General features: G+C 32.6%; 1 protein-coding gene across 6 annotated transcripts in view; it reads left to right on the top strand.

Moving 5' to 3' along the window:
- Window positions 1–14,620, top strand: part of LOC100864242 (echinoderm microtubule-associated protein-like 2) — a 37,590-nt gene that overhangs the window by 18,506 nt on the left and 4,464 nt on the right. For 3 of the 6 annotated variants that reach the window (XR_015294132.1, XR_015294131.1, XM_086914200.1), the window contains 13 exons: window positions 1,949–2,179; window positions 3,515–3,674; window positions 3,856–3,969; window positions 4,959–5,087; window positions 6,060–6,128; window positions 9,763–10,068; window positions 10,301–10,373; window positions 10,743–10,949; window positions 11,420–11,657; window positions 11,728–11,885; window positions 12,052–12,309; window positions 12,591–12,728; window positions 13,052–13,168. Coding sequence is in view for 4 of the 6 variants with exons in the window: in XM_086914200.1 (XP_086770326.1) it covers window positions 1,949–2,179; window positions 3,515–3,674; window positions 3,856–3,969; window positions 4,959–5,087; window positions 6,060–6,128; window positions 9,763–10,068; window positions 10,301–10,373; window positions 10,743–10,949; window positions 11,420–11,657; window positions 11,728–11,885; window positions 12,052–12,309; window positions 12,591–12,728; window positions 13,052–13,168 (2,198 nt within the window). In the remaining 2 variants the exon portion in view is untranslated. Of the gene's footprint in view, window positions 1–979; window positions 1,424–1,948; window positions 2,180–3,514; window positions 3,675–3,855; window positions 3,970–4,958; window positions 5,088–6,059; window positions 6,129–9,762; window positions 10,069–10,300; window positions 10,374–10,742; window positions 10,950–11,419; window positions 11,658–11,727; window positions 11,886–12,051; window positions 12,310–12,590; window positions 12,729–13,051; window positions 13,169–14,620 lie in introns of all 6 variants that reach the window. The other 3 variants (XM_086914199.1, XM_086914201.1, XM_086914198.1) reach the window with 3 other exon arrangements.

Genomic DNA, 14,620 nt, shown 5'->3' with positions numbered 1-14,620 from the left:
AAATTATGGGAAGTGGGTTATTAAATAATTGTACGTTACAAAATGATTTGCATATAATCGGACTAAATGTGTACGTACGTTGTAAACTCCGTGAGACGATTCTCTTGTGTACTCTTTCTTAATAATGTTGTCACGAAAAAAACAAACACCTTTTCTTAATATATCCGTAACCATTTCTTCTGTTATTTCTTTCGAAATAAAATTAAACTCGAATTAAAAAATAATAGAAATTCGTAGTTATAGTGTAATATCAAACGTATAATAATAAGTAAGAGAGCGCAAATAATATCGAAATATAATCGGATTTTACATATAATACATATAATAAATAAGTTTCTATCCAAATTTTATCGTATTAATTTTTTATAAAAATATTATTAATTAAATTTGTTTTTTTTTTTTTTTTTGAAATACTGAAAATATACTGAAATACTGCTTTCATACAAATTCTAATTCACGATCCTTTAAGATTTAAATTAATAAGATATTGATTTTAAATCTCATTTATTAAGTTATTCGATTCAAAATTCTTTTTTCTGGTATTTCTCATATTTTAAGGTTGCATCTATTCGAAATTATTAATATTTCAATTATTAATAATTGAATACAATTATTAATAATCATATTTACAATTCATATATATATATGAACAAACTAAATCTTTCTTGACCTAATTAATACTTGATACAATTTTGAATGTTGACTATTTATTTTTTTGCCATGTCATATTTTTATATGCAAAAAAAAGAGAAGCTCGGATTTTGAGGTAATCGAGTTCGCCTCGATGCACGACACTATTGAAAGTTAATCATTTAAGTAGAAATTTACTTTTTCTAAAAGATTTAAAAAATTTAAATATAATTATCTCGAAGATTTATTTATAAGAGAAAATTATTATAACCTGAAACGAAAATAATTGAAGTGATCATCAGTGGTAATAGATGTAGTTCATCTCGTATGTTGAATTGTTTTTGATCAGGAAATGAACGATGGATCGATCGATCGGAATATATGAAACGATGGGACGAGATAAAAAGGTTGCAAAGGTTGTAAAGATCAATTGGTTCAATACGTAATGAATTCATAAAAGATTGTTGGAAATATGAAGAAGAAACTAGTATCCATCATTGGAAAAATGATTAAAATCGTCAATTAATTTTTCGTCTATGACGAATCGACGATGTGTTTATTATTAATTATTCGATCCGTCCGATGAAGCACTGGCGTGGTTGTTTCGCGTTTCGAAAGAAAAGTGACTCGGTGGAGAGGACATGTACGCGAGACAGCACATTGGCTCTTGTTTGCGCTTGTTAATCAGTTCAATTGAATAACGTATTAATACGTCGGGGTCACCGTAAGAGGTTAATCGCAATGTCCACGCCGGACACGATGGACACCATCGATGAAGCGGAGCAGGCGTGGCGTGAGTATTATATGGAACGACAAAATTTACAACGTTTTATTATTTTTTCGTCCATCGCGTATCAACTTCGTATACGTTTAAATAATAATAAAAAAAAATAAAAAAATATAATTATGTACTCGATTTTCAATTATCAATGTTACATGCATGGAAGTAAAAACGAAGAATCAGAAGAGACATTTTTAATATATCATTTAATAGTATCTATCCCAGTTAATCTGTGTTAATTATAATATTTTTTTTACAAATGAAAATAACGGGAAAAAAATAATAGCTATTTATTTTCCTATGGACATATTCGAGCAGATACAATCCTCAATGGGTTAAATCATAAACATAAAACGCGAAAAGTTTGAAACAATTAACGATTAACTGGTATCGCGCAAAAGTACAAAGCTGAGAAAATACAGTGGTGTTTGTAGATTGACGAAATATATATTTATGGAAGGGGAGAAAATTGTATAAAATTGGCGAAGCGATAACGATTGTTCGATCCGATGTTCGAACGAGAATTCCCTTTTACAGACGAGATGTTGGAGTGCGAGACCGGATCCCTGTTGGGCCGAGTCGCGGATCTCGAGAGGCAATCCTTGGCGCAGAGGGACGAGATAGTTTGTCTTCGCGCTACTCTCGCGGACGCGTTAAGGCGGATCGCACTGTTGGAAGGACGCGAAAAAAGGGAGGATGAGAGGAACGAGAGGAGGAACGAGAGGATGGTGTCCTCGCCCTTAAGGAATGGACACGTATCGCTTAGAAGTAAGTACAAGCTAGATCCTTGCCGATTATTTTGCATGCTTAAAATGGCGACATTTATTAACATATTCAACTTGCCTTTTATCGGCAAGCAAATTGTTATCGAAAGTATTGGCAACGTATTTTTTACAATACGTATTTTTTCGGAAATTAGAGAAACTAGAAGAAAAAATTTTGACAGAAAGATGGAGAACGACGAAAAGTTTGAAGAAAATATATAAATGTTGTAATTTTGTCGTGCGAAAGTTTCGAGAACAAAAACTGAATAGGTTATTAGTGGAATAGATAAAATTTCCTTTGATCGATCGATCTTCTGCTTTACTTTATAAATGATATCTGTTCGTGACCCGTATTTGAAATAATGAAAACCCGAGGCGTGGCAAATCGTGCAAAGTTGAATACGTCAATCAAACGGAATAATTAGTATTTGATCTTTTATTACTTTCGCATGGAACAGGGTTGAGCCATTATTGATTCTCGATACGACGCGACGGAACAAAAGTAGAAAAACCAATAAAGATGAACGCATTATCGTCTAGAACGTGTATAGAATTGTATCGTATAAAATATATATTATATTTGAAACGTATAAATATTAAACATCGGGTAAAGACTTTACGAAAAATTAAATTGTTTCTTTGTAAGAAAGTAATAAAAAAAAATTGTTTGAAATTGATCCTCGTCGATTCGGCAATTCAACGAAGGTTGAAACGAAGCGTGGACAAAACGGAAGAAAACGGATATTATAAATTTTCAAGACATAAGTTTGGACGGAAATCGTTAGAAAAGCCATGGTGGCATGTCGCGAATCACAAATAGGTAGAGAAGCCTGACGAGGTTTGAGCCCATTTGAAACAAAGTTCATCGGGTTTACCTGTTAACACGCTACGCTGCTTAGGGTCACGTTCCATTTCGTTTCGTTCGCGATTCGCGAAGCAATTTCATCGGGCAATTGCAGCTCTATCTATTCCGAGATATTATTCCGAGTTGCTGTCAAACCAGCATAACGGGTTCGAATCATTATCATTTTTGACAAACAAAATTCTTCAACTTATTAGTCCACCGTTTTAAATCGTGTTATAATATCGGTAATATCTAAAAGATTTGAAATGCGGTGTCGCGCATAGTTTACGTGTGATAGTTCAATTTATTTCGATGATAATATGTCGATCAAAAATGCATGAATCGGTCTTAATCGATATAACGAAATAGAAATCTTACTCGATTTTTCTTCTTTCTCATTTTTTAAACGTTTGAAGAGCAGAGCTTAGACTTATATATGGATAATTGGAACGAGATCTGTAATATTAATCTTATTAAAATTGTATTAATTATTAGGTACTAATCAAAATTCAACACCAGCGAAAGACGTACGTTTACGTCAAACTGGTTGCTTGAGGAATTCATCATCCTCGGGATCTTCTCAAGACGTTCGAGATTCGATTTCCAGTCCACGGAGGCCAGTCAGTTACACTCATTCGTCCCAACTTCCTCAAAGGTATATCGTTTTTTTTTTTTTTTCCTCTACCAACGATCACGCTTTTCCGAATTAATTTATCTTTTATCTTATATTTATAATATACATCACTGTTATCGAAACTCGTCGTTATACCGTCGACCGTTTTCTTCTCTATCTTTTTCATTTAAAAATAAATTAACGATTAATTAACGATTTTCAGAAGGTCAGTTCATTATCAATCGACGGGTTCTTTACATTCGGACAGTCCCAGTAGTAGTAGTGTTTCCCCGGTGCCATCGCCAAGTCCTAGAGCCACACCACTGCCAGTAGCCAGGTACTCGAATTGAATTAATACTATATTTTTCCTCCTTTTTTTAACAACAAATCGAGTAAAATAAATAGTTTTTCTTTTAACATAGAGAGTAGTTAAATTCGATGGAAAATGATACTTTTTCTATAAGGAATAAATAAATTGAAAATGTTCTTCTATGAGATTGAAACTTAAATGTATCATTTTTCTTTTTTAGATATGCATGCTAACGAATATAATATAATTAACACGTCTGTACTTAGAACTCGTAAACTTCGCTTGTGCTCGTGCTCGTGTGTTTGTAATTGAATTACGATTTAGATTTAATATTGTATCGAAGATCAATTTTTTTTTACTTTAGATATAATAGATAGAATTGAGAAATTATTCTCTTCTAGTATTTGGTCATGGTAAAAAAATCTACGTTAAATATATTTATGTAAATGATATATTTTTATTATTACTCGTTATACTATTGCATCGTGTCGTGTCTTAATAATTTATACTTACAGCATGAAAATTAAAAAAGGAATTAGTAGGAGTAAAAATGAGATAGGAATAAAATTTTATACGTTAACGCTAATTAATGAAAAAAATCTCTATTTAAATTATTAACTAAAACGTAAAAAATTGTTGACAAATATTGTTGTTGTTAAAAGTAATAAAAAATTTTAACGTACTTCGATTTAATCGTTCGAATTATACTTTAAAAATCTGCTAGGAATTAATTTGTACGAATAAATTTTATTCCATTAAAAGAAATAAATTCAAATTATGTATATTTAAATAGAGTATCGTGTAGTAGAAGATCATCGAATCATACGTGTGATGACATCTTTATCATATCGCGAAAAACGAGTGAAGATCGTAAAATTTCACGTGTCATAGGAGGGGGGGAAGAGGAAAAAAATGTCGTTTAACGCGACAAATCGAATCCCGTGGACGATGCGACGAAGGTCCGCAACCAAGGTAATCGTGTTTTTCCGTCACGCATTAATCCTGTTATTCGATAGATCACCGACAGCAAGATCAAACGGGCCACCCCAAAGCAGCTTAAGAAGGGCGAAACGGTGGTCGTCCACAGGGGATTTTACGCATTCCCCGCAAAATCAGGGAAGCAATTCGCAACTCGTTGGTGGCAGGTAAGCGATATTAACGTAAGCGAATGCACATTTGCCTGCTTTCCTCTTATTTACGGAGGACTCGACTCGACTTTAACCCTCGTCCCAACGCACCTTTCTTTTCTCGCTTCCTTGAATGTTTTACTACTGCTACGTGACGTGACGGTCGTACGCGTTTTTTTTTTTTTTTTTTTTTCTTCTATATTCTTCGATGAATGAAAGCGAATATCGGAGCGCGAATAAAAATAGGAGACATCTTGTCCGCGTCAAGTTCGTGGAATTATTTGAGTGCAATGTTCTCTGAAAGCGAGTTGAAACGGTCACGGTGACCGATTATTAGAGTTCTGGAGAGACTTTGTTTTTTTTTTTTTTTTTTGCTTTTGAATAAAACTAACGATTTGTTTCCAATCTTGCAGCTATAAAAGTTTAGTTTTTTTTTCAATTTCGATCGTAAAATATATCGATCGAAAAGGAATCCTAACTTACAAACGAATAAAGACACGTGGTATTTACACACGGGTTCGCGTTTTCGAAAGTTTTACGGATGGATGGAAATTCATCTTGAATTAATAATTTTGACGGTAAGGTTGGCGTGAAAGAGGCGTCTAGCGAGCAACATTGACGGAGCAACGGACTATCGATTATGTCTCGCGACGTGAATTCGCTTCACAGCTCATTAATCGTGGAAAGCGTATAACCATCTCCCGTTTGTTTTCCATTCGTCCGAGCTTCCCTTTGGTGGTAACTGAAACGAGAGAACCAGTTACCGGAAGTGGATAATTCTTCTCATCGCATCGCGGGCGAGAAAGCGCAAATCGTCCATGGAAAAAAAGAGAGAGAGAAAAAAAATCACGTACGGCTCGTCACTTTGTTATCACATCCTTTTTTTACTTCTTTTCTATTCATTTATTTGTTTATTTTTCACTTTTTCTCTAACTCCTTTCACTCCGTTCAGCACCGCATGGTTTTCGTTTGCATTTTCGTTCATTATAGATTGTCAGCCTCCACCAAGTCTCTGTTCAACCTCTTCAAGCCCCCGGCGCTGAACAACGTGAAACATGGGTAAATAAAGTTAAACATTTTCGCATTTTATCCGATTTACATCGAAAATCTTAATCTTTTCGTGAACGCAATATATGTATATTATTTTTTATCACTTTTTTTTAACAATTCGTTAAATATAGGTAATAAATCAATCATTGACGAATATTGTCTAATCTTACGAGAATTCATGAGGCGATAGAGATAATATTAATACCGATGAAAGTCTGAGTTTTACGTATAGAGAAATCCTATTTTTTTATTTGGAAATGAAATTCGAAAATCGTAATGTTAAAAAAGACATACACATCCAGCCAATCGTGAAAAGGTTAAGAAAAATACGAATACAACACGTGCATCGGCTGTGATCGTGGCCACGTGCACGTTACACGTGTACAATTGCCTTATAAGATGCATCTTTTTAAACTTATTTCAGGTGAGTGATAACACGTACGAATAGTTTTTCGTTCGTTCTCTCTAATCTTTTGTAGATTTAAAAGAAAAAAGAAAAAATATCTTTGAATAATTTTTACACGAATATAGAACTTTTCTTTTAATTAAATAAACGATAATACTTTGAAACACTTTTTGTTAAACATTAAAAAAGAAAATATTAGATTGCAACGTGTCGATGTCATATTGCATAAAATGATTCGTAATGATTGATACTCGCGATCTACGAACGCGCATCGAAACGATCCAAATAGCGAACGAGATACTAGCGTACTTCGTAGAAAGTTATAAAGCTTACGTTACTACGATAGAATTCCGTATAGCATGCCGTTAATTACTATGATAAAACGTTCGACCTCGAACGTGGATAGCGAGATTTACTAGCGATGAGCCCACCTTCGTCGAATGGAATCGGGGTAAAAAGCGTGAATTATACATTATGCATTCGCTCGAGAACCGTGAATGGATGTATCCTAATTAAAAAAAATTCTAATTTTAAATGGTACACGCCTAGTTGGAACGTATTAACCCGAGCATGGCTTTCTTTTTCACTCGTGAAAGGAAAACCTTGTTTGGAACGCGGCTCACCTTCCTATCTCTCCTCGATCAGCCTTCCGTAACCTACTTACGATCTTTCGAGTAACGTTTTCCACCTTTTATTATCTTTATTCCCGCCCCCCCCCCTCCCTCCCCTTCTCCTTCTCCTTTTAATTATTATTAACATATCGATTAACTTATTAGACTGCGGATTTTTTTTTTACGCTCGAAACAAATATTCTATATTTCAACGAATATATGCGCACAATGTTTACTTATAGTAAGTTTATTAACGTATGCACGAGAATTCGCAGTCTAAGGGGATACTTTTTACTCGAAACTGTCTCTTGATTTTTTATGCTGTTCTTCGAATGAGCAAGTGTTTATAACAATTTGTGTATTACATATTATAGCATGTTTTTTCTCTGTTATTACCTTTTTATGTGTCGGTAACGATATATCGTGAACATCTCGTACAAAATTTCGAGAATTTTTCGAAATTTCGTATTCAATTCACGATTACTTTCAATAATGGAAAAGTTAAGAAGGTAAAGTTAAGAGTTGTGAGCGGATAAGTGTGAAGGGAAAGTTATATAGCAAAAGTGATATATTTTTTTTTTTTTAACTAAACGTATTATATTGTTACGAGATGTAACGACAATTTTATTCGAAATGACGGTACTTTGGAAACAATATGGAAATGTAATTATCATATAACGGTGTTATGTTGTTGTTAATCGTAAGTGCAAACAAGCTTTAGACTATGTTTGTTTAAAAATATTTTCAAGAAGATTTCGCAGTTGAATCAATCGTAATTTCTACAAGGTTAAAGATCGGCGATATAATCATAAATTCCTTTAAATGGCAGAGGAACGAAGAGACAAGCGCAAACCGGTATTCGATATGTACCGCGAATCCACGCGTTAAAGTCACCAAATGAACGAAGGATAATCTACAAAAAGTAGCGTGGAAGAAAGAGGATACGTTTTCATTCTGAATAGATTCGATATGATAATTGAGAAAATGTTATTAAGACGAGTGAAAATTCTAACTCACTGTACTAAAAATAATTCAAATAGTGAATAATTTTCATATATATATACGTCTTAATCGTCCAAATCAATCTCGATACGTAATCTCGATCTTTTCCCGCAAACTTCGCAAATCATTCGCAAAATGCGATAAATATTCGACGATAATTCTCTTCGTGCACTTTCTAAGGAAGGCGTTGGAAGGCGACAGGTATGAAAGTCACGTGAATAACAACGGTCGTTCATCGTTCACAAAAGAGCTATGCCATTGCATTCCCGAAGAAAGTGAATCGCGATCTCTGTCGTTATACAACCGTGAATTCCCCGTTTCCTGGTACAAGCCGTTTACCAGCTTAGATCTTATAGACAGTCGGTAAAAAAAATCGGCGAACAAGCAAAGTTCCTCTTCACGCTTTACCGATTCATTTTCATCGTATCCGTTTTCGCTTGGTATTTAAATACGCTTCGATACTCCTTAACTTCTTGGTTTTAAAGTTTATTTGCACGCAAACAGTTGGATTATGTAATTTTTAATAGCATGGTAGTGTCGTTATTTGTGTCGTTTCGATTGTGTAAAATAGAGAAAAGTTTGATAGAATAAAAATTGTTTCGAAGGTAAATTTGTTTATCGTATCGAGAGTGAGTAATATTTCGATTTGTACAAATACACATTACGCGTATATTTTACGTAAATTTTTATTAAAATGAAAGTTTTCAGATTGATCGAATTTGTTTGTAAGATACGGATAATACTTTCGCGATTGACTGTACATATATCGCTTGGATGAAATGTTCGCTCCAGCCGGCATTCATTCAACATCCGAGTAATTCACGGTCGCCATTAACGCAAAAACGTATCCTAAATCGAGAGAAGAAATAAAACGGTCTACCGTTTTTCTTTTTACGGAATGGGCAATTTCGGGTTTTTTCAAGCGAGTCGTAATTCGCGTCTCGAACGGCAGACAGTCCTTGATCGTAATCGCGGATGAGGAGAGTTGGGACGGGCAAGCAGAAAGGAAGGGAAGAATGACGTAACGTGGTAACGCGCAAAACTATGCCTGGTCGGGTAATAAAAGCGAACGCGCGCAACGAGTGACTCATTCTTTCGCGGTTTCGAGAATAAGCCGTCACGGAAAGTTCTGCAATCGGTTTCCCATTTAACCAACACGGTAGGTGTAACGTTTATTCTCCAAAGTAAAATAAATCGATAAGACGATAGTTCGGCCTTGATCTGATAATTATTCGTTTACTTTGTGCGATGATAATTAAAAGTAGATAAAGTGATCGTTGCGTTGTGATATAAATGACGCGCAAATTGAAAGTGACGGGTAAAAGATGAAAGTAGTAGTAGTTGATCTTGATGATAGTGGTTTTATAGAGAAAACGTTAAACGTTCGTTCCCGATCTGTTATTCGCAACTCGTAAGAAGATCGTTGCTGCCTTTTAACTTGATATATATAATTATATTGCCATATTTGACGAAGTAATCATTCGACGGAGATCAAGTTTCAAGATTTTTCGTGATTTCCATGTGTTAAGAATTGATGAAAAACGCGTGAATTTCGTTGGCAGCGATAAAAAGATCGATGGTCGAAGAAGGAATGAGAAAAAACAGGATATCTATGAATTCGCAGCACGAGAGACATGCAGTACAACGAGGAGGAGAATACCGTCCGTATGTACCTGCGGGGACGACCCGTTGTCCTCTACGTTCCGACGGTTTTGACGGAGTCGTACGACCTTCACAAAGTCAGCACACCGCCCCAGAGCAAATTGAAACTCGACTGGGTGTACGGTTACCGAGGCAGGGATTGTCGAAGCAATTTGCATCTACTGCCCACCGGTGAAATCGTTTATTTCGTCGCAGCTGTGGTGGTGTTGTACAACATGGAGGAGCACAGCCAGAGGCATTACCTGGGTCATACGGACGACATCAAATGGTGAGTTAATTGCGACTTAATAACGATATGGGAATAAGGGATAATGGGAATGGGGATAAGGGAAATTCGCTACTGGAAAATTTCTTTCTTTTGAATGCAACGCTTAAAAAGTTGGAGCGCACTTTTCTTTTGTAAAAAGTCGATACTATAAAATTATTATTATTATAAAAGAAAGTATTAAATATTTTTTTTTTTTTTTTACTATATTTTACATCGATTAAATATATTTCAGCATAGCCATTCATCCGAACAAAATGGTAGTCGCCACTGGTCAAGTATGTGGGACCGATAGGCGAGATGCCATGGTAAGAACGCGATTAAATTAGAGTTAATCTGATGGAAGTGGATGAAAATAACGCTTTCGATTTTATGATTTATCATTGATACTAAAATAATGGAACGCTTATAATTTCAATTAGGTACGAGTCTAAGATTTATTATGTCACATATGATATATTTCGTTTCATTAGATTTAAAATGTAGAAACGAACAAGACCGATAAATATATTTTGAAAATATGATAAATTTCACTATAATATTTTTTGTCTTTATTTGTTTTCTAATTTTTTTTGTAAAAAAGCATCGAAATTATTGGTTTTCATTCGACTTTCTGATAAATATTTGTAACACATCTACGTGTATATCTTACGATTTAATCGTATAATTTTTCTCAGCCACATATAAGGATATGGAATTCGGTCAGTTTGGCAACTCTTTGCGTGATTGGTAACGGCGAATTCGATGGTTCGATTTGTTGCCTCTCGTTCTCGAAAGCAGACGGTGGAAATTACTTGTGTGCGATCGACGAGACCTCTGATCACAATATCTCGATCTGGGATTGGCAGAAAGGAGAACGAGGTACCAAGATAACTGAAACAAAGGTATGTTTCAATTCGCTGATACAATTGTCGCAATTAATTAGTTCTCGTTTAAACCTATAGATTATAGGTAGAAATGTATATCTACTATTTCTTATTCTTTCATTCTTATCATTCACTATAAATCCCGATAAATGTTACTCCGCATAAAGCAATTGTTAAAATTTATTATGAAAAGCTGAAAATATATATTTTGAACAGTTGTATTTATATAAAATTGAACTTTTTATATTATTGTATATCGATATATTAGATAATGTCTATAGAGAAGATAAGTACACGTGTCAAGGTCGACGTATCGATTCATTTCTAAGAATTAATATTGTATATTAACGATAACCGGAATCATAAATGTGCCTAAGAAAGAATAGAAAATATATATAGTTTCGGTCAGAAAGAAACACACACGGTTGATTCGTGAGTGTGCGAAACCGGAACCGGTCCATTCAATGAACGACGATGGTCAATTGCAGTGCTCGGTGGACACGGTGGTATGCGCGGAGTGGCATCCTCTGGAACGAAACCAGATCGTGTCCTGTGGGAAAGGACACCTGTCTTTTTGGTCTCTCGATAATGGTGGTATGTTGTACAAACGGATGGGGATTTTCGAAAGCAGAGAAAAACCGAGATACGTGACCTGTGTGGCGTTTAATCAAAACGGTGATGTTCTTACCGGTGATAGCAACGGTAACATCATTGTTTGGGGCAGAGGTAAAATCGAAAAGAAGAATTTTATTAAGGTAAAAAAATAATATTTGTAATCAACATATTTTATTTACAGGAACAAACACAATTTCTAAAATAGTGAGGAACGTCCACGAAGGATCGATATTTTCAATTTGTGTTCTAAAAGATAGTTTTATCATCACCGGTGGTGGCAAAGATGGCAAAATTTTGTATTTCGACGAATCTTTAAATTTAACAGGAGAAGAAGCACAAGTAAGCATCAGAATATAACATTCAAATAATGATAAATAATTTTTTTTTTTAATAACGATCGATCATAATAGATAATAGTGTTCGTCGTCGTATAAATTTATGTAATTTATAAAGATCTAAATTTTGTTTGTAATAATAATACGATATTTATATTTACATTTAACAGATCGAAGATCATTTCGGTGGAATTCGAACACTCGCGGAAGGTAGGGGTTCGCAATTGTTGATAGGAACAACGAGGAACTGCATTTTGGTCGGTGATGTGGGAATGGGATTCAATCCAGCCATGTTAGGTCACGCTGAAGAGGTTTGGGGGCTCGCTGCTCATCCAACTCTACCTCAATTTGCAACAGCAGGTCACGACAGATTATTACAAATGTGGGATAGTCTTAGTCACACTGTTGTTTGGAGTAAAGATATTGGGGTTAGTATAAATTATTATTTATTTTTTAATATAGTGTCTAGTAAGTGAATAGTGCGAATATTTGATTGACACTCAGATTACATTTTAATTGAGAAATATTTTACATTTATCGAAAACATGAGCAATGATTCGAAATCATATCAATTGAATCGTAATTATATATTTTAATGAGTGCTTAATACTTTATAAAGTAGTACGTTCTATTTCACAGTTCAAATTGTGGAAAATAACGATGAGATTACAATTCCGTAGTAATTAAACGAAATCTTTATTATTATTAGGAGCAAGCACAGAGTATCGGGTTCTCACCAGATGGTAATGTTATGGTGGTCGGATGCACTTCCGGAAAATGGTTAGCAATCGATAGTGAAACGCGAGAATTATATACTCACCATAGTGATGGTTCAGAACCTATTCAGGTAAATTGTTAATTCAGATAAAAATAATTTTTTGTGCATTTTTTCAAATAAATATTACATTTCAATAAATCTCTCTCTCTCTCTCTCTCTCTCTCTCTCTCTCTCTCTCTCTCTCTCTCTCTCTCTCTTTTTATATATATTATAAGAACTATACATTGATTAAAAAAATACTTATAAAATAAATTTTAAAAAAATTTTATCAAATTTATTAAATATTTTACTTTCTTTTCATATTTTTATTCAAATATTTAGAACTAAATTTAAAACAAAGTTATAAGAATCTTTATTTCATTGATGAAATTGATTTTATAACTTAATTTCAGGTCGTTCGATTTTCACCAGATGGTACTCTATTAGCATTAGGTTCCAGAGATAACTATATTTATATTTATCAAGTTAATGAAGATGCGATTAAATATAGTCGAGTTGGACGATGTATGGTAAGATTATTTTTATAATAAATTTTTTAAATTAATAATAATTGATCCAAAAGAAATATTCCATTTTATCAGGTAAAAATTAAATTTAAATTAATACGTATGTATAGAAATAATTATATAGATACGATAAATTTTTTTTTAAATATATAATCTTAATTTAATATATAATATAAATATATATTTTATTTTATTACTTAAACTTGCCTTATGTAATATCTTTTAATAATTGTTTATTGTTAAATATATATACAATCATATATATAAACAATTTCATTGAGAAATTATTTATGTTTATATTCTTGTATATATTTACGATTATTGATATTTGAAAAAAAAATATAAAATTACACATAGATACTAATACTAATCAATATTGAATATCTATTGATATTTAAAATTTTAAAATTGGATGCTGTACAAATTGCTTTTATATCATCATAAAATTTGATCTATAGTCACATCATTTGTATATTTTCATTTTATGGTATTCTTCGATATTTTATATGTTGAATATATTATTACATACATGTATTTATTTTCATTGATGAGCATGCAGTAATATAAATATACATACGTATATCGATGTTAAGTAAGTTAGAAAATAATCTATTTTAAAAGAATATATATTTGTGGAAGTATCATTTTTTATTTTTTTAAATGAGTATGTATATTAAATTAATTTAGAATCATGTCCAACCATTGTAAATTATTATTCACGAATCATTATTCGTCATTATCGTCGTTTGTTCAAGAAAAAGATATTTCATTTATGAATATATATGTATAAATACATTTTCATTGATTACAATATTACATTATTGATATAAAATATATTTAAAATTTTCAGAATTCAGAATAGTAAAATTTACGTACAAACGATTAGAACCACAAATATTACATGTATTATTTCTTGATTTCTAGCCAAAGCGGATACGCAGACGTGGTGTAAGACATGTTTTTAGTTGATCAAAAATGAAATAGAGACATTACATTACATTACATTATAAATTATTGAAAATTTTAACTATTGAAAAATAATTTAACTTTGTACTTGTAATCGATAAAGATAGGAATTTAAAATATATAAAATATCTCTTATAATAATAATTATAACGATGTAATTTTTTTGCGTTTAATAATAGATTTCTTAATGAATTTTTATGACATGATTTTTACATTTGTTATACGTATTCGTAAATATAATTCTTTAGGATGAATTACATATTAACATTATAATAAATTTTTTAAATTTTCGATAAAAAGCATTAAATATCAACTTTTATTATTTTATTTTTACCTATTTTTAATATATACTTTTTTTAATAATTTGTACTACTAGGGACAAAACAAATAATAAAAATTATTAATTTAACTTTAGGAATTACAAAGAATTATATACACATATATATTTTTATTGCATTTTTGATTTTATTACTATTGTATTAGATATGC

This window comes from Apis florea, unplaced genomic scaffold, assembly GCF_048593485.1.
Source record: "Apis florea isolate Af1SG1 unplaced genomic scaffold, ASM4859348v1 contig_3585_pilon, whole genome shotgun sequence".
Classification (NCBI taxonomy): domain Eukaryota; kingdom Metazoa; phylum Arthropoda; class Insecta; order Hymenoptera; family Apidae; genus Apis; species Apis florea.
The sequence above is the reverse complement of the archived record's forward strand: the minus strand, read 5'-3'. Positions and strand labels throughout refer to the sequence as shown.